Source organism: Ranitomeya variabilis, chromosome 7 (assembly GCF_051348905.1).
Source record: "Ranitomeya variabilis isolate aRanVar5 chromosome 7, aRanVar5.hap1, whole genome shotgun sequence".
Classification (NCBI taxonomy): domain Eukaryota; kingdom Metazoa; phylum Chordata; class Amphibia; order Anura; family Dendrobatidae; genus Ranitomeya; species Ranitomeya variabilis.
This window is the reverse complement of record NC_135238.1, coordinates 179,456,993-179,477,141: the sequence shown is the minus strand read 5'-3', so window position 1 is coordinate 179,477,141 and position 20,149 is coordinate 179,456,993. Positions and strand designations below refer to the sequence as shown.

Here is a 20,149-nt window from a genome sequence, read left to right as displayed (position 1 = left end):
GAACGTTCACTATTCTGTATGGATGATGTAGAGGGACATCATTCACATCAATCATAGCGAGGGCAGGATTATCTACTCTGCAGGAGGCTTCGAGGGTAATCTGGGCCGTATGGTCTGACCAGGCTGCGGTGGTGATCCTATCATTTCTTTACAAAGATGTTTAGAGTAGGACCATGCCATTGGGGGGTCTATTAAAACAAGGGAACATGTCATCCGATTCTTGCTGCCCCAACTACCGCATTGCATGACTCAGAGACCGGCTCCTACATTACAAATACATTAATTATCTTGTCCAAACACAGCTAAGAAGCAGGTCCTCGTCAGCTTCTACGCACCGCTCAGCTAGACTACATGTCCGTTCACCTGCGCGGACGGGTGACAGCTGGATGGGACCTGGCTCTTGGGTTAGAATTCAAGGTACGACTTGGGGCAGGATGACCGTTTTCCTCTGATATGGTCTCGGATCCACACGGCTCGCGGTTCTAGCACCATGAGTCAACTGACAGGTGCCCTTTAATTTATGTCCACTGTAAGGATCAATCTGTCCCATAATCAGGGAGATCAGCTTCCAAATGGAAGATGCCATTTACAAAGAAAATGGCATAAAGCCTCTCAAGCGATGCATAGAGTATAAACACTCACCCTGAACAAAAGCAAAATAAATGGATATTTTATGTCAGGGGAAACATAGAAGGTTTGTCAGTGAGTGATGAAATGAGCAGGTCGGTGCATAATTCAGTCTCTGCCGGACGCTCCAATGCTCTGAACCATCTTCTGGATCTTCTCTTCATTCCGCAGTATGTTCCCCTTGACTGTACATATCTTATCTCGCTGGTCTTTGATCAGTTGCTCCAGTTCAGCCAGTTCTGCCTTGAGCGGATCCACAGCGGTGTCAGTGACGCTGAGAATACAAGGAGAGACATCATCACCTATAATGTATACACGATGTACTTTATACTGTCAAGTGCTGGTGCCACTGATAGATCTAATGTGGAGCCTTCAAGACGAGGCACAGACCCCAAACTACTACTGTGCACACAGCAGGGGTGTTACAGGTTATCTCACACCATGGGCCAAAATCTTTCACTAAGGTCCTGTGCCCATGTATCAGATTATAGCATTTTTTTCTGTGCAGCTTTATCACAAAACCTGAAGGGTTTCCTGATTCCATCAAAGTGAAAGAGAATCCTGACGTCTCATGCACACGGTGCTTATTTTTTCCGTGTAGATTTAAATCTATTCTAAATCTAATTTTGCTGCAGATTTCACCCATACTAATTAATCTGCACCAAAAAAATGCATGCAAAAAACACCTATTTTACCTAATGTTTTTCCTGCGAATGCAGATATGGTGCAAAAGTTTCTGCACCAAATACTTATCGTGTGCACATACCCTAATGGAGTGATAAGTGTGATAACAGAGAGGGGTAAATCAGTAATTACTAGACTGGAGGATTTCGATCCTGAGCTGGCATTGGGGAGGAGTTGTATCGAGCACTCGCTGAGCATTATAGGAGATTCCGTCAGCACAGAATGACTGTGCAAACCAAGCACAGACGCTCAATGCACCAATGGTACAGCAATATAGTTCAGTGCTCCTTCCCACCTACTTGTTTTGCACCCAACTCAACCCTTCTACGGCTCCGGTCATCATTGAAAAAGGGGAGCAGAGAAAATGGGAATTAGGGGGCACACCGCACTGTTGGGCCATGCCAAGGGTGCACTCAGTGCATGTGCTTGGTTTGGAAAATAACTATAAGCTCACAGACTCTTTAAAGCAGAATTGTCACTTGATTTTAAAATACAGGCTGCATACATTGCTACATAGATCTTGTTGAGCTGATGAGGCTGGTGTCCTTACTTTGAAAATCCAAAGATCTGTATGCAGTTTGTATTGTAAAGTCGGACAATAGTTCTGTTTTAATGGCCGGAGCATCCTTTCAGACATCCTTGCGGAGTACTTGCACTATGCACTTATCAGAAAATAATAAGGAGGAGACATGACGGTAAACCAGATCGAGGGGGTTTACCGTCATGTCTCCTCCTTATTATTTTCTGATAAGTGCATAGTGCATACAGCACTTTGATGCAGATTTGTGACTATTTTGTATTGATGTTTGTTATATAGATATAATTAATAAAATTCTACATATTTTTTAATGATGTTGTGGACGTTTTCACTCCGTTTTCTTGTGTTAATATGTGTAATGATTGTTCACACCTGCCTAAAATGTTTGCACAATACTGTAAATACATACTTATTACATCAATAATCTCTGGGAACATATTGTTGTTCCTTTATTACTCAGTATTTCCACTGAAAATGGGGCCTTCATATGAGCCCCAGTTACCGGTGAAAACAGCCTCCTGTTCTACTCCCCTCATTTCCAGAGCTGATTGGGGTCTGCTAGGACGCAGCACCCCTGCCATGCTGGACAACACCCTGCAATCTTGTTATCACCGGGTCCTACTGAGACGTCAGCCGTGCCAGCGCTTCTATACACTACATACAGCGCTATGTATCTTGTGAAATTAAAAAGACAGAAGCGGTAATAAACTACTTCTGTCTTCTCCCAAAAGCCCATGGCTGCTTCTGACAGTTGTGGATAGGATCTGCTCCTATGAGGAGAAGAAGCTTTAACCCCGTTCTGTATATATACAATAGTATGGGGTTAAAGCCCAGAACCAAGTGCCATAAATGAGTGGAGCCAGTCCATCATCAGGATTTACAACCGTATCACCGCAAAATCTGCAGCTTTTTTTCCCCGACATTTCTTTGTGCAAACCTTAACCAAAGGTTTATAGGTACCTTTGCTCCCTCAAAAGAACTTCGGCGTGCTCTCGGTTCTCCATCTTCCACATCTGCAATTCATTTTTCATTGTGTCCATGTCCTCTTGGATGTAGTCCATCATTTTACCCAGTGGTAAAGCACTGCGACACAAGATCTGGATGGAGCCCCTGAGTTTCTCTATCTCTTTTGTCACCAAATCCTTTTCTTTTTTCCTTCCAGTATCAGCCAAGAGAAGTTTGTCCTTAAAAACATTAAATATAAAAATTGGAATATAAGCAAAGTGAGCTCCCACTGGATTATATTTATATGCTGGTATATATATGCACATCTCTGCACTGCACCCAGAGAACCATTTAAGTAAGACACAGCTACATCACCTATCTAGTGAAAAGATAAAAAGCAATACAGAAAAGGTGCACACCTACAAATACAAAAGCAATTACATTTTATTAAACACCATATAGCTCCAAGATTTAAGAAAATAAGATAGATATATATATATATATATATATATATATATATATATATATATATATATATATATATATATATATATATATATACTGTGCACCTGATAATAGAAGTGATAAATAAAATAAATACACGCTGCATATAATTTCCGTATGGGTAGAAAAACCACACAGAAAGCAAATCTAATAAAATAAGTGTTGAATGAGATAAGTGCAAAGCCAATAGGCCAAACAAAATGCCCATATGAATGTGTTATATTGAAAAATACCCAATATTAATATTCTTTGCATTGAGAAAATACAGAATCAAAATAATAAGGGTCTTTATCTATGATCCATTGCAACTAGATTAAATAAGAGAACTGCTATTGAGCCCATTTTCTTGATTCCTTAGTGGATTATCTCTGGATTTAATAGAAGAGGGTCAGGTATAGAAAGTTCCAATATGGTGTCAGGCAGAGAGGGTTAGATCTAGAGAGTCTCAAAGATATCCTTAATAAAAAAGAGATTTTTGTGTACTCACCGTAAAATCGCTTTCTCTTAGCCTCTAATTGGGGGACACAGGACCATGGGTGTTATGCTGCTGTCCACTAGGAGGCGACACTATGCATAATCTGAAAAAGATTAACTGTGGCTACTCCTCTGCAGTATACACCCCTGGACGGCGTCAGCCTTCTCCAGTTTTGTGCAAAAGCAGTAGGAGGAACGTAACATGAATAACATAGACATGCCTATAAGAAGGCCACTATGTACGAGCTCAAGGAACAATATGAGAACTCAACAGTAACAACAGCCCGAAAAGGGCAACAGGGTGGGAGCTGTGTCCCCCAATTAGAGGCTAAGAGAAAGAGATTTTACGGTGAGTACACAAAAATCTATTTTACTCTGTCACCTCATTGGGGGACACAGGACCATGGGACGTCCTAAAGCAGTCCCTGGGTGGGAAGCAATGGACGAATATTGTGTAGACAGGCCCCTATACTTAGGGCACCGCCGCCTGCAGGACACATCTACCCAGGCTCGCGTCCGCTGAGGACTGGGTATGACCCCTGTAGTGTTTAGTAAACGTGTGTAGGCTAGTCCAAGTGGCCGCCTTACACACTTGTTGTGCCGAAGCCTGGTGCCGAATGGCCCAGGAGGCCCCTACCGCCCGTGTAGAGTGGGCCATAATACCGGCTGGAAGAGGAGAATTCTTAAGGCGGTAGGCCTCTTGTATGGTGGATTTGATCCACCTGGCAAGGGTAGCTTTGGAGGCTGGCAGACCCTTGTGGCCGCCTTCCGGAAGGAGGAAAAGAGAATCAGACCTCCGGAAGGACGCAGTCCTAGACACGTATTTACGCAATGCCCTGACGAGGTCAAGCGTATGCAGAGCCTTCTCCACTCTATGAACCGGAACCGGACAAAGGGATGGTAGTGAAATTTCCTCATTGAGGTGGAAGTTGGACACAACCTTCGGAAGGAAGGATGGTACCGTACGAAGAACTACCTTGTCCTGGTGAAAAGCCAGGAAGGGCTGTCTGCAGGAGAGTGCTGTCAGTTCAGACACCCTGCGTAGCGAGGTGATTGCCACCAGGAAAACCACCTTCTGGGAGAGAAGGCGGAGCGGGACCTCCTTAAGGGGTTCGAAGGGTGGTTCCTGCAATGCTGTCAGGACCAGGTTGAGGTCCCACGTTTCTAGTGGTCGTCTGTAGGGGGGAACCAATCGGGAAACCCCCTGAAGGAAAGTCCTTACTTGCGGCTTGGTAGCAATGTGCCTTTGAAAAAGCACTGAGAGGGCTGACACCTGGCTCTTAAGCGAGCCCAATGACAGCCTGGCCTCCAGACCGGATTGGAAAAAACCAAGTACTTTGGGTAGGGAATAAGGGAGTGGGATCTGGCCACGAGATTCGCACGAGGTAAAGAAAGCTTTCCAGGTACGGTAATAAATCTTGGCAGAGGCTGGCTTCCGTGCCCTGATCATGGTTCTAATGACGTCCAGCGAGAGCCTTGCCTGGGTTAGAACCCAGGTCTCAAGGGCCACGCCGTCAAATTGAGAGCCCCTGAGTTCTGGTGGTAGAACGGGCCTTGTGATAGAAGATCATGGCGGACGGGGAGACGCCAGGGGGCGTCTGCTGTAAGTTGTACAATGTCGGCGTACCATGTACGTCTGGGCCAGTCCGGTGCAATTAGGATGGTTGGAACTCTCTCTTGTTTGATTTTCCTCACCACTCTGGATATCAAGGGGAGAGGTGGAAAAATGTACAGAAGCTGGAACTGGGTCCAGTCCTGAACCAGAGCGTCTGCTCCGAGCGACCGCAGATCGTGTGTTCTGGCCATGTAGTTGGAGACCTTGGCATTGAAGTGGGATGCCATTAGGTCCACATCCGGGGTCCCCCAGCGGTGACAGATCTGGCGAAAAATTTCGGGATGGAGAGACCACTCTCCCGAGTCTATTCCTTGTCAGCTGAGGAAGTCTGCTTCCCAGTTGTCCACACCCGGAATGTGGACCGCCGAAAGAACCGACCCTGTGTCCTCCGCCCAGCGGAGGATGTGTGACACTTCTCGCATCACCTGGGTACTGCGGGTCCCCCCTTGGTGATTCACATATGCCATAGCCGTGGCATTGTCCGACTGTATTCTGATGTGAGAGGCTGCCAGTAAGTGATGGAAGGTCCTCAATGCCAGGAGGATGGCACGAATTTCCAGGATGTTGATGGGCATGGTACCTTCCACTGGTGACCACTTGCCCTGTGCCCTGTGGTGTAGGTGCACCGCACCCCAACCCGTCAGGCTCGCGTCGGTGGTCAGAACCCTCCATTGACCTGTGAGAAAGGATTTCCCCTTTGCTAGCGAGGTTGGCTTGAGCCACCAGTGCAGGGACCTCCTGGTTGACGACGTCAGCTGGAACTCCCTATCGAGAGAAAAGGGATTCCTGTCCCAGGACTTGAGAATGGCTAGTTGGAGAGGCCTGAGGTGAAACTGGGCAAATGGGACCGCTTCTATTGCTGCCCCCATCTTGCCGAGGACTCTCATGGCAAACCGGAGATCGAGGGGGTTTGCGGATGAGGGTGCAAACTCCTAGGCGGAGAGCCAGTGCCTTGTCCTTGGGAAGGAGCACTAGACCCCTGGAGGTGTTGAATAGCATTCCCAGGAAGGTCAGGGACTGACTCGGGGTTGGTGATGACTTTTGTAAGTTGATTAACCAGCCCATGCGACTGAGAGTATCGGTTGTGATTGAGACGCTGAGCTCGCAGTCCTTGAAGGTGGGAGCCTTGATGAATAGATCGTCCAGGTATGGAACAACTACTATGCCTCTGGAGTGTAGGACGTCCATGGTGGCTGCCAAGACTTTGGTGAACACTCTGGGAGCCGTGGCGAGTCCGAAAGGGAGAGCCACGAATTGGTAGTGGTCCTGGCCTATTGCGAACCTGAGAAACCTCTGATGGGCAGGTGCAATGGGTATATGCAGGTATGCGTCTTGTATGTCTATGGAGGCGAGATATTCTCCCTTCTCCATGGACGCAATGATGGACCGAAGGGACTCCATGCGGAAGTGACGGACCCGTACATATTTGTTGAGCTGGTTTAGGTCTAGTATGGGCCGTACGCTGCCTCCTTTCTTGGGAACTACGAACAGATTGGAGTAGAACCCTCGGAAGCGGTCGGTCGTGGGGACCGGTACTATGACTCCTGCTTGAAAAAGCGAGGAGACCGCTTGGTGGTAGGCACGAGCCTTGGCTGGCGGTTTTGGGGGGACAGAGAGAAAGAATCGGTCCGATGGGTTGGAGGTGAAGTCTATTTTGTATCCGGAAGACACTAGTTCCCTGACCCACCTGTCTTCTGTAATAGGCAGCCAGACTTGATGAAAGAGCAAAAGTCGGCCACCTACTGGTGTGGTGTCTTCCGGAGTCCGTGAGTCATGATGAGGATAAAGTCTGAGATTCTCCTCCTCTGGGCTTAGGCTGGCCTGCTTTTGACTGCCAGGTCTTGTCCGACCTTTGCGTCGATCGTGAGTTGTCCCTGCGTGGGGAACGGTTACGATTTTGTGCTGGACACGAGACGGACCAGCCCGAGGAATTCCGAAAGGATAGGAATCGAGTTTGGTTACGCTTCTTGTAAGTGCGTTTAGGTTTGAGTTGGGGAAGAGAAGTACTCTTACCCCCGGTAGCGTTGGATATCATAGTGTCCAACTGTTCACCGAAAAGTCTCCCACTGAGGTAGGGGAGGTGCGTGAGGGACTTCTTTGAGACTGCGTCCGCTTTCCATTCCCGCAGCCAGAGGATACACCGAATTGTGATGGCGTTTGATGCTATCCCCGCTACTCCCCTTGCTGAATCCAGAGCTGCATGAAGCATGTAGTCTGCTACAACTGCTATTTGAACCGCTTGGTCCAACAGCTCAGGAGCGGATGCTTGGAGAGCTTGTAAATTTTTTGCCCAGGCCAGAATGGCCTTGGCAGCCCAAACTGAGGTGAACGCGGGAGCCAGGGATGCCCCTGCTGCCTCGAAAATTGAACGAGCCATGCGTTCTACCTGCCGGTCTGCTGCGTCCCTGAGGGTTGAGCTATCTGGCAGTGAAAGTAGGGTCTGTGCTGTTAGCCTAGAGACTGGGGGGTCCACTTCGGGTGGATCTGTCCATTCCTTGGTGTCCTTCTGTGGGAAGGGGTAACTTGCCTCCAGATATTTGCGATTAGCGAATTTTTTCTCAGGCTGTGAGAACTGCTTTTTAAGGATCGCCTTAAACTCTGGGTGGTTAGAGAAAACCTTAGGCGGCTTGAGAGGTCCTTCAAAGGAAATCTTATGTTCTGGGGCCTCTGGTGGCGGATCAGAAATGTCCAGCACCTGATGGATGGAAGAGATAATGTCCTCAACTAGCGCTGCATTGCTAGGAGGGATTGGGATCAGGGATCCCTCCGTTTCCCTGTCTGAGTCAGAGTCGCAGATGCCTTCCGAATCCTGTGTATCACTGAGGCGTCCCCTGCTGAGTGAGCCGGGGAGGAGGCCTTCTCTGGTCGGGGATTGCGGAGATCTGCATTGTCTGTCCCTGGAATGGGACGGTCTAGATGACCTGGAGCTACGGTGTCTCTCCCTAGAGGGGGATGACCGTGTGCTATGGGATGACGCAGATGGACTTGATCTATGGGTCCGCTTGCGTCCTGACCTAGACGTGGATGTGCCAGGGTCATCTTGTTCCTGAGTCAAGCTCTCCCTTTGCTGGGTAACGGTCACAGCCGAGGCATGACCCTGCAGAGCCTGAAGCAATGTGGAGGTTATCGCAATCTATGACGCAGTCTATAGATAACCTATCTGAGTAGCCCATTCCGGCGTGGCATTAGACACCGAGGCATTGGCAGAGGCTTCTTGGGGCTCTGACACATTAGTTTGTATACAGTTCTGGCAATGCGGGTAGGTGCTGCCACTGGGGAGAGCGGTCCCGCAGGCTGTGCAGAATGCATAATAGCAGTTCTGTCTGGTTCTCTTGGACCTTGAGCCCGGCATAGTGCACAGAGTGCAGAATGGCTGCCAGCAGAGGACCTTACAGGGGTAGAGAAACCTATAGGGGAGCCTTATAGGTAATATGGATTCACAGCTGAGTAAAAAACCCAGCTGTGATCTTACCCCACCAGTGTGCCCCTAGGTCCAGCGCCGAAGATCCACAGTCCTGTGCCCCCCGGAGACTGGCTGCCTGGTCCTGCAGACCGGGAGATGCAGGGTTAATCTACAGAAAAATGGCTGCTGAGAAGGGGGCGGAGAGCTGGAAAAAAGGCGGCAAGGCTGTGTAAAAACGCGCCCTTTCTGTCTCGATCCACCCCCTTTATGACACTACAGAGTGTCATATTTGTCATCCGGGGGGCGGGCCGGGGGACGGAGAGGAGGCAGCAGCTTCAGCTAGGCTGAAGCCGGGGCCTAAATTAGATGCCTGAGGCCCAGAAGGGCTTCAGGCTGGCGCGAAAGTCCGGGAGGGGGCGGATCTGAACCGGACCCCCCCGGATTTAAAGGCAGGATGGCGGTGGGGATATAAGCGGAAGGGGGGCCCAGTGAGGGGTCCCCCTGAGGCAGTATAGAGCTGGTGCTGCCGCAGAGACAGGGGTGCAGGGAGCCCTGTGTTTGTCTGTGCCATGCCTGCCTGCACTCCCCCCGGCCCCGACAGGAGCCCGCAGCTGGGCTGGTGTCCCTGGATGCAGGCGCAGTGTGCTGGCCCATTGCTGGGAGCTGTAGAATGCTGCCTGTACAGGCCCTACCTGAGGTGTCTCAACCTAATACCCCCAGAGGGGGATTAGGGAGGGTGCTGTGTGACCATCAGGGGGCTTTATCCTCGCCTCGACCTCAACCCAGAAACCAAAAGGAATTGGGGAAGGAGGGGGGGTCTTGACTTCGAACCAGCACCCGAGGGACTGGGGAAGGAGCCATCTCTACTTCAACTGGGCACCCCATAATAGGGGGCCGAGGAAGGAGCCATGCCGGGAGTCTCGCAGGAGACCCTCTTTTCTTCATCTGTAATCCCGTCTGAAAAAACGGAGTAAAAATATTTTAGGTGTGCCTCCTATGCGACACTAAGCAAAAACTGGAGAAGGCTGACGCCGTCCAGGGGTGTATACTGCAGAGGAGGAGCCACAGTTAATCTTTTTCAGATTATGCATAGTGTCGCCTCCTAGTGGACAGCAGCATAACACCCATGGTCCTGTGTCCCCCAATGAGGCGACAGAGTAAGAAGGCAAATTAGGAACTAGTGGCTGTAAAAAGAAATCTACTGCAATACAGGTAGTCTGGAAATATATGTTGTCCATGATCCATAGGGATAAGAATGTTGGAAGGACAGGTGGAGTAACCCACAGACAACTCTTCTCTTTGGATGTAATAATGCCATGTGCAAGAGCGGAATCAAGAAACCTTCATGGTTTACTACAGAAGACAGAGGTGGGGGTCTGAGGTCCAACTTTTGATAGACGCTGTCCATGGACCTCCTCCAAGAACATAGTGACCGGCCAGAGGACCACATTATCCCCTATACTGGCCTCCTTGTTTAAGAATGAATTATTTCTAATTGAAGAAATAGCTTTCCTTTTGCCCAAAATTAAATTTTGTTCTGAATATCGGTTTTTTTGGCAATTTAAGGGTGTAACTATCTAAAAAAACAAAGTGAACTGATCGTACTAAGGAAAGGGGCAGGGAAACATCTATTTAGAGCAAGCTGAAAATGACGAGAGCTAGTTTAAAAGGGGTTTTCAGTCACTGATTTCCTATCCACCGTAGGCTTAAAAGTGTAAAAATGACAAACTCCGTTATACTCGCCCTCCGAAGATCCAGCAATATCTCTCCAACGCTACCCACGATCTGTGTCTACAAGCTGCAGCGGTGACACCTCTGCAGTCAATCACTTGGCTCAGTGGTCTCATGCCACTTACATCAGACCATTACACCTGTTCATTGTGCACTTCTCAGCAGGTGTGAGGGATCGTACATCATCGGCACTAATTAATTCCGATATATACAGCACAGGGTATCTCCTCTAACTGCCCCTAGTTGTTATGTGCAACACAGAACTGACTCTTCTCAGAGTCATGTCTTATGTCACCACTGTCAATGGTATATATGTACACACACACACACACACATACACACACGTACACACGCACTCTTGCAGAGTATACATAGTAGTAAGCACTGAATTGAAGTGCTTCTATAACATTCTATATCTGAAGCTTGTCACCAGTCTTGCTCCATATGCTAAGCTTTTATCAATGATTAATGAGCACCATAAAACAAGTATCAAGAGGAGTATAACCGACTACACAGGCTTTACATCTCCAGTGCTCACGGTCATGAGAGGCCACTAACCGGAGGCTTATTAAAACTATAATTTCTGTTCCACAGCTGAAGATCTGCAGGTCTCATAGGGTTCATATACTAAACGGAGTCAAGCTGCCAAAGAAGCAACACTTTCTATTGCTACATGTCCCAAAAAGACCATGGATGTAATGATTTCCAACTGCAAACGGAGCACAGGTGGACTGACTCCGATACGAGACAATATCATGTGATGGGTAGAAGATGAGCTAGGATACAATTATGCAGATGTCCGTTGAGGCCTGTCTGCACCATTTGGTAATGTAAAAGTAAAGACATGGATGTAAAGAACATTAAATTGATACCTTTGGTGAAGAAATCTGCTTTGTTAAACTTCTTTCAAGGGGCTGTCCACTACTCGGACAACTCCTTCTGAATCCCTATATTTCACCCTTGCAAAATAAGAACACCTAGAGTCCCCTCTGGTGCCGGCGCTGTCCCAGCAGTTTCAGTACTGGATCTCCAAGGGACATTGTTATGTATACCACAAAATCACTGCGGCCAATCAGAGGCTGCTTTTCCTACTCTCCTATGGATGTAATTGACATCCGGAGAAAGCAAGACCTGCAGACGCTCCCCTCACTTCTTTAGAATGTCTTGCTTTGCCCCAAGGAGAGGACAGTGAAGCCAGCACAGACTGGCCACAGGGATTGCATGACATAATGTCATGCGATCCTCAGGAGAGCCAGTGGTGATACCGCTGGAACAGCGCCAACACCAGAGGGAAATATAGGGATACAGAAAGGGTTGTCTGAGTAGTGGACAACCCCTTTAATCACCATTTGACGATTTCTGCTAGATTTCGGTGCGCTGGGGCTGAACTGTTCCCTGGGTTTTCTCCTCCCTGTCTGTGATTCCCAGTTCCTCCAACTGCCTCCTGTTTGCAAATGACAGGTCATTGCTGGCATGCAAAGGGGCTGGGAGACCACAGGCAGGGAGGAGAAAACTCTGTGCACAGCCCAGCCCCTGTGCACCAAAATTAACAGAGAACTTCAAATGACGATTAAAGAAGTACAACAAAGCAGATTTCACCGAATCACTGATGTTCTTTCCCTAATGCTGCTATTTGGTTCCAACGACTGGCTAATTTGTATATTTACATGTTTTATATTTTTTCAATAAAATTGTAGATTTTAAATAAATAAAAACCCTTTTTCTTACTTCCTTTTCTGGCACACTTTTTTTTTTTAAATGTTGCATGTTTTGGTGCTAAACCTCAATAAACAGCCCTATATTCTAGAGTACGTTCCTATTATTACACATTTCTTGTACTCAGACTTGCTGCTAATATTTGCTTCTAGGACCTGAGTTAAGGTACCTTCACACGAAGCGACGCTGCAGCGATAGCGACAACGATGTCGATCGCTGCAGCGTCGCTGTTTGGTCGCTGGAGAGCTGTCACACAGACCGCTCTCCAGCGATCAACTATGCCGAGGTCCCCTGGTAACCAGGGTAAACATCGGGTAACTAAGCGCAGGGCCGCGCTTAGTAACCCGATGTTTACCCTGGTTACCAGCGTAAAATCTAAAAAAAACAAACAGCACATACTTACATTCACGTCCCCCTGCGTCCACTTCCTGACTGACTGAGCGCCGTACAGTGAGAGCAGAGCGGTGACGTCACCGCTGTGCTGCTTTCACTTTCACTTTGCGGCGCTGAGTCAGAGGAGGAAGCAGACTGCAGGGGACGCAATGTGAGTATGTGCTGTTTGTTTTTTTTACATTTTACGCTAGTAACCAGGGTAAACATCGGGTAACTAAGCGCGGCCCTGCGCTTAGTAACCCGATGTTTACCCTGGTTACCAGTGTAAAATATCGCTGGTATCGTTGCTTTTGCTTTCAAACACAACGATACACAGCGATCGGACGACCAAATAAAGTTCTGGACTTTATTCAGCGACCAGCGACATCACAGCAGGATCCTGATCGCTGCTGCGTGTCAAACGAAACGATATCGCTAGCGAGGACGCTGCAACGTCACGGATTGCTAGCGATATCGTTATAATGTCGTTTCGTGTGAAGGTACCTTTAGTCTATGGATAAGGGATAGATGCTGGTAAGGGGGACAGATATCACCAAGCTTTATTACGCATTTCGAACTCCCTGAGCATTTTGGCCACACAGCCAAGATCTCAACTACAGAGTTTCAAGGGTTACAGGCTTTTTACATTTGCTCTATGAAGATTCATTAAACCGACCTGCCTCCATGCATAAGATATAGATCGTCTCTCCATAAATCATAAATACATGCTTCTGCTCGTTAGATATTCGATCCTCAGCAGCCCTATCAAGTAGATGTCTCTCAGGAAAAATAAAATCACACAAAAGGTCTAATGAATCGCTCTTGGAGGTGATCTGGACAAGACACAACTATTCCTGAGCGGATCCAACCACTGTTCCTGTATAATGCCTAGGGAACAGACATGTCATGGATTCCTTTATGAATTCATATCTGCGCAAAACTGTTTGTTTTTATACCATAAAAAGACATGTTAGATTCATAGTTGTAAATATGAAATACAGTTTTACTTATGAAAATGTATATCAGAAGATTCTAAAGATTCTGCAAGTCATATAAAATGTAGAAATGATTAGGCCCAGTTTTAACATGAAATTCGGTTCTGGTTCCCACCTTACTGGCAGCATCACGCTGGGTCTCATAGTCCTTCTTGGTTTCTAAGATTTTCTTAACAAGGCTACCTGAAAAACATGGAATGAAAATGTCAGCATTTACAGAGTGAACGTAAAACGAGAATTTAAACTGTTAACGTCCGTCAGTTTCCACGTGGTATTTTGACTCCATTATTTCCTGATTGAACAGCACTAAAGTCACAGAATATTCTCAAATAGGTCACGACTGATTAGTAGTAATTCCCTGCGCTGTATTACTACTCCACAACAGAGACCATCAATATCAGAGCGGTGGAGGTCCATCATCCAGCAGCCCCACCAATCCCCACTGGTAATGGCCAGATGTAGACATATTGGTCCAAGCTGGAATGTGCAGGTCTATTTAATGTGTAGTGGCCACTGCCGGATACTGCAGAACATCTCTTATATAACGAGTATAAGAGCTATAGTGCAGTACCAAGCAGCAGCTGATACATATTGAATGGAGTCGTGCAGTGCAGCTCCATCGAATGCATTTCACATACGGAGCAAATAACAGCTAATTGGAGGGACTGGTGGGTGTCGGACCTCCTCTGACCTGATATTGATGACCTATCTTATGGATAGCTCATCATTATCTTGTGACTAGACAAAGCTCAGTAAGAACTATATAAATTTGATTTAATTAAATTCTCCCTGATGCAGGCATTAATAATTTTATTTTATAATTTAAAAAGGGATTTTTCCACTTAAACGCATGTATTTCTTGCTACATTTCGTTTTCGTTTTTTGCAATTGAGCTTCATTAACAACTTTGCACTGTTTCTCTTCTATAGTCTGTGTTGTTCTGTCTATTGATGGCTGTAGAAAGAGTTAACTGAAAATCCATCAGTGATCTCGTTTTGACAATCTTACGGGAGAGTTTTTAGATCTTTATCTGTATTTTTTTCTGGACTCATCTTAACTGATTTGTAGCCACAGACCACATCAAGGTTGAATGTGCAAGAAAACAAAGCGCCTGTAAAAGGCAAACAGTGCAACATTTTTAATGAAATCCAGTTGCCTAAATGTGTTTTTTTTAGCCCTCAAATACATGCATTTAAGTAAAAAAAAAAAAAAAAAAAGTCCTCAAAGGCAGAAAACCTCATTAACATCTTGGTTTAAGCTGGTGATGAAATATCTATAATCATATCTACGGTATATCTATACCTTCCACATGTCTGAACTACAACTCACCGTGCTTCTCATCTCCTGGGAGATCCAGTTCTGGCTCCTGAAAAAAGAAACCAGGTAAGATTTGTTTTAGTGCAGATAGCGGATGTATCACAGCACACAGTGTTATGGTCTGACACCTACCAGATCCATAGGCATCTCTGACAACTGAGGAGAAGCTTCCTCCACCACAAACTCATTGTCGTCATCATCACCACCGTCATCTTTCTGCTTGTCGACAATCACATTGGATACACCTTTTCCACTGCTGACCCTATGCAATAATAATACATCTCAGTAACAAGCCCTAAACTCTTCCTGTTTTCATGAATGCACAGATAATTATTGTCAGTTCATAGGTGGTCTCCCCTCGACATCTAGAGGGTTCCTGAAGGTTGGCATCGAGAAGCAGGGCTGTCTATAGTTAATAATAATAATAATCTTTATTTTTATATAGCGCTAATATATTCCGCAGCGCTTTACAGTTTGCACACATTATCATCGCTGTCCCCGTTGGGGCTCACAATCTAGGTTCCCTATCAGTATGTCTTTGGAATGTGGGAGGAAACCGGAGTACCGGGAGGAAACCCACGCAAACACGGAGAGAACATACAAACTCTTTGCAGATGTTGTCCTTTGCGGGGTTTGAACCCAGGACTCCAGCGCTGCAAGGCTGCTGTGCTAACCACTGAGCCACCGTGCTGCCTATACAATACAGGTTATTTGCATAAGGCAGAACGCAGGCCAAGGCAAAGCCTGTGAACCAGAGACCAAGAACTGTGATGCACTGGTCACCTACCCACCTTTCTGGAGCGACGACTTCTGCACTGGCTTGACGTCTGACTCTTGGTGGTGCAGGTCGGGCACTTCCAGGTCGTGGGATTTTTCTACAACAAATAAGATATAAGTAGCAAGAAGACACTTGTATCACTGATAGACACAATTATTTATTATATAGAACTCACATAGGATAAAATATAACTTTCACTAAATCATTTAAAAAAACAAAACTCACAATGAAAGTGCAAGGTGCATAACACAGACAAACATACAAACAACTGTGTGGATAGCGCTGTAGATCCTTGTCAGAAATCAATATAACTCTAGGTTTCTGATATTCTATCGTGTCCTATTCAGAAATACTCAATAGGGTCCAACAGCGCAAGAACCACTATGGTTACTGATACCTTATAACATAGGTGTGGAAAACCACTTTAGCCTACTGGGTACATTAACCCCTTCATGACCCAGCCTATTTTGGCCTTAATGACCTTGCCGTTTTTTGCAATTCTGACCAGTGTCCCTTTATGAGGTAATAACTCAGGAACGCTTCAACGGATCCTAGCGATTCGGAGATTGTTTTTTCGTGACATATTGGGCTTCATGTTAGTGGTAAATTTAGGTCGATAATTTCTGAGTTTATTTGTGAAAAAAACGGAAATTTGGCAAAAATTTTGAAAATTTTGCAATTTTCACATTTTTAATTTTTATTCTGTTAAACCAGAGAGTTATGTGACACAAAATAGTTAATAAATAACATTTCCCACATGTCTACTTTACATCAGCACAATTTTGGAAACAATTTTTTTTTTGGCTAGGAAGTTATAAGGGTTAAAATTTGACCAGTGATTTCTCATTTTTACAACAAAATTTACAAAACCATTTTTTTTAGGGACCACCTCACATTTGAAGTCAGTTTGAGGGTTCTATATGGCTGAAAATACCCAAAAGTGACACCATTCTAAAAACTGCACCCCTCAAGGTGCTCAAAACCACATTCAAGAAGTTTATTAACCCTTCGGGGTAAACCAATGAACTCAAACTTGCCAAAATTGCATAATATTCAGTCTACCTGAGACTGTCCCGACGCGTTTCGTTTCAAACTCTTCAGGGGATATCATTGGGGTTGCCTTAACATGCCCGTCCAGCCGACGCTGCCATCCATGCGCGTGGTGAGTCATGTGTACGTTGGCTCTTTATCATGCGTCTTGCATACCGGCATCCGGTCCGTGTCCCGCCCGGAGCTGACCACCTGACCGGATGTTTGAAACAAAACGCGTCGGGACAGTAGGGGAGGACATCCACCACCACCAGTATCTAATATATAATTGCCTAGAATACTACTTCCTGCAATTTGTGCCAACTTCCGTGGCTTTGTCCGGAGCTAATGTCCGGAGATAAGTGACGTCACCAGTGTCCTACACCCAGGCAGAGCACAGGGGCCCCAGGCAGCATATGGGGCCCCAGGCAGAGCACAGGGGCCCCAGGCAGAGCACAGGGGCCCCAGGCAGCATATGGGGCCCCAGGCAGAGCACAGTGGTCCCAGGCAGAGCACAGGGGCCCCAGGCAGCCTATGGGGCCCCAGGCAGAGCACAGTGGCCCCAGGCAGAGCACAGGGGCCCCAGGCAGCATATGGGGCCCCAGGCAGCATATGGGGCCCCAGGCAGAGCACAGGGGCCCCAGGCAGCATATGGGGCCCCAGGCAGAGCACAGTGGCCCCAGGCAGAGCACAGGGGCCCCAGGCAGAGCACAGGGGCCCCAGGCAGAGCACAGGGGCCCCAGGCAGAGCACAGGGGCCCCAGGCAGCATATGGGGCCCCAGGCAGAGCACAGGGGCCCCAGGCAGCATATGTGGCCCCAGGCAGAGCACAGCGATATTTTGGACCACTGTGCGGTGTTTCAGACCCCCTGTGTGATGTCTGGGGCCCTGTTCTTAAGTATATTAAAGATTAAAGTAACGTATATTAAAGTATATTATAGATCAAATTTAACACGTTTATGAGCACCATTGAGTGATATACTCAAGAATGACATAATTTTTCAACATTTTATGGTTTCAAACTGTAAACACTCAGAGTTTTTTTTACTTCAACCAGAAAACCTTAACGGTTCATAAAAAACTTGACTGTTCAGGATATGATAAAAGTCATAGTATTCTGAATCTTTAACTTATAAAGATACCTTTACATGGGGTGATTATTGGTTCCAGAGAGGCTTTCGGCCGATAATCGTACACATGGCTGGTGACAGGACAATACAATATAAACGTTCAAAGGTAAACACTGATAACATTAAAATCTAATATATAATTGCCTAGAATACTACTTCCGGCAATTTGTGCCAACTTTGTCCGGAGATAATGTCCGGAGATAAGTGACGTCACCAGCGTCCTACACCCGCTCAGGGTGGACAAAGATATATGCCTTCGTGGTGCGTGGCACTTTTCTGATTGGTTGCCGCCTGCCGCGAGCGACCAATCAGAAATGTGCCGTACTGTCAAGAATTGTCAAGAGCTGGTGAGTGCAGCCATTTTTTGTTACTGATACCTTATAACATAGGTGTGGAAAACCACTTTAGCCTACTGGGTACATTAACCCCTTCATGACCCAGCCTATTTTGGCCTTAATGACCTTGCCGTTTTTTGCAATTCTGACCAGTGTCCCTTTATCAGGTAATAACTCAGGAACGCTTCAACGGATCCTAGCGATTCGGAGATTGTTTTTTCGTGACATATTGGGCTTCATGTTAGTGGTAAATTTAGGTCGATAATTTCTGAGTTTATTTGTGAAAAAAACGGAAATTTGGCAAAAATTTTGAAAATTTTGCAATTTTCACATTTTTAATTTTTATTCTGTTAAACCAGAGAGTTATGTGACACAAAATAGTTAATAAATAACATTTCCCACATGTCTACTTTACATCAGCACAATTTTGGAAACAATTTTTTTTTTGGCTAGGAAGTTATAAGGGTTAAAATTTGACCAGTGATTTCTCATTTTTACAACAAAATTTACAAAACCATTTTTTTTAGGGACCACCTCACATTTGAAGTCAGTTTGAGGGTTCTATATGGCTGAAAATACCCAAAAGTGACACCATTCTAAAAACTGCACCCCTCAAGGTGCTCAAAACCACATTCAAGAAGTTTATTAACCCTTCGGGTGTTTCACAGCAGCAGAAGCAACATGGAAGTAAAAAATGAACATTTAACTTTTTAGTCACAAAAATGATCTTTTAGCGAAATTTTTTTTATTTTCCCAAGGGTAAAAGGAGAAACTGGACCACGAACGTTGTTGTCCAATTTATCCTGAGTACGCTGATACCTCATATGTGGGGGTAAACCACTGTTTGGGCACACGGCAGGGCTCGGAAGGGAAGGAGCGCCATTTGACTTTTTCAATGAAAAATTGGCTCCAATCTTTAGCGGACACCATGTCGCGTTTGGAGAGCCCCCGTGTGCCTAAACATTGGAGCTCCCCCACAAGTGACCCCATTTTGGAAACTAGACCCCCCAAGGAACTTATCTAGAAGCATAGTGAGCACTTTAAACCCCCAGGTGCTTCACAAATTGATCCGTAAAAATGAAAAAGTACTTTTTTTTCACACAAAATTTCTTTTAGCCTCAATTTTTTCATTTTCACATGGGCAACAGGATAAAATGGATCCTAAAATTTGTTGGGCAATTTCTGCTGAGCACGTTGATACCTCATATGTGGGGGTAAACCACTGTTTGGGTGCACGGCAAGGCTCGGAAGGGGAGGCGTGCCATTTGACTTTTTGAATGGAAAATTAGCTCCAATCGTTAGCGGACACCATGTCGCGTTTGGAGAGCCCCTGTGTGCCTAAACATTGGAGCTCCCCTACAAGTGACCCCATTTTGGAAACTAGACCCCCCAAGGAACTTATCTAGATGCATAGTGAGCACTTATAACCCCCAGGTGCTTCACAGAAGTTTATAACGCAGAGCCGTGAAAATAAAAAATAATTTTTCTTTCCTCAAAAATGATTTTTAGCCCAGAATTTTTTATTTTCCCAAGGGTAATAGGAGAAATTGGATCCCAAATGTTGTTGTCCAGTTTGTCCTGAGTACGATGATACCCCATATGTGGGGGTAAACCACTGTTTGGGCGCACGGCAGGGCTCGGAAGGGAAGGCACGCCATTTGGCTTTTTGAATGGAAAATTAGCTCCAATCATTAGCGGACACCATGTCACGTTTGGAGAGCCCCTGTGTGCCTAAACATTGGAGCTCCCGCACAAGTGACCCCATTTTGGAAACTAGACCTCCCAAAGAACTAATCTAGATGTGTGGTGAGCACTTTGAACCCCCAAGTGCTTCGCAGAAGTTTATAACGCAGAGCCGTGAAAATAAAAAATAATTTTTCTTTTCTCAAAAATGATTTTTTAGCCCACAATTTTTTATTTTCCCAAGGGTAACAGGAGAAATTGGACCCCAAAAGTT

General features: G+C 46.1%; 1 protein-coding gene across 2 annotated transcripts in view; it reads right to left on the bottom strand.

Moving 5' to 3' along the window:
- Positions 1-654: 654 nt before the first annotated feature.
- Positions 655-20,149, bottom strand: part of TRAF3IP1 (TRAF3 interacting protein 1) — a 57,347-nt gene continuing 37,852 nt past the window's right edge. For both annotated transcript variants that reach the window (XM_077272407.1, XM_077272406.1), the window contains 6 exons: positions 15,713-15,796; positions 15,054-15,183; positions 14,934-14,970; positions 13,720-13,787; positions 2,810-3,033; positions 655-901 (listed from right to left, as the gene is read on the bottom strand). In XM_077272407.1, coding sequence (XP_077128522.1) covers positions 736-901; positions 2,810-3,033; positions 13,720-13,787; positions 14,934-14,970; positions 15,054-15,183; positions 15,713-15,796 — 709 coding nt within the window. In that variant the 3' untranslated portion in view covers positions 655-735. The remainder of the gene's footprint in view (positions 902-2,809; positions 3,034-13,719; positions 13,788-14,933; positions 14,971-15,053; positions 15,184-15,712; positions 15,797-20,149) is intronic.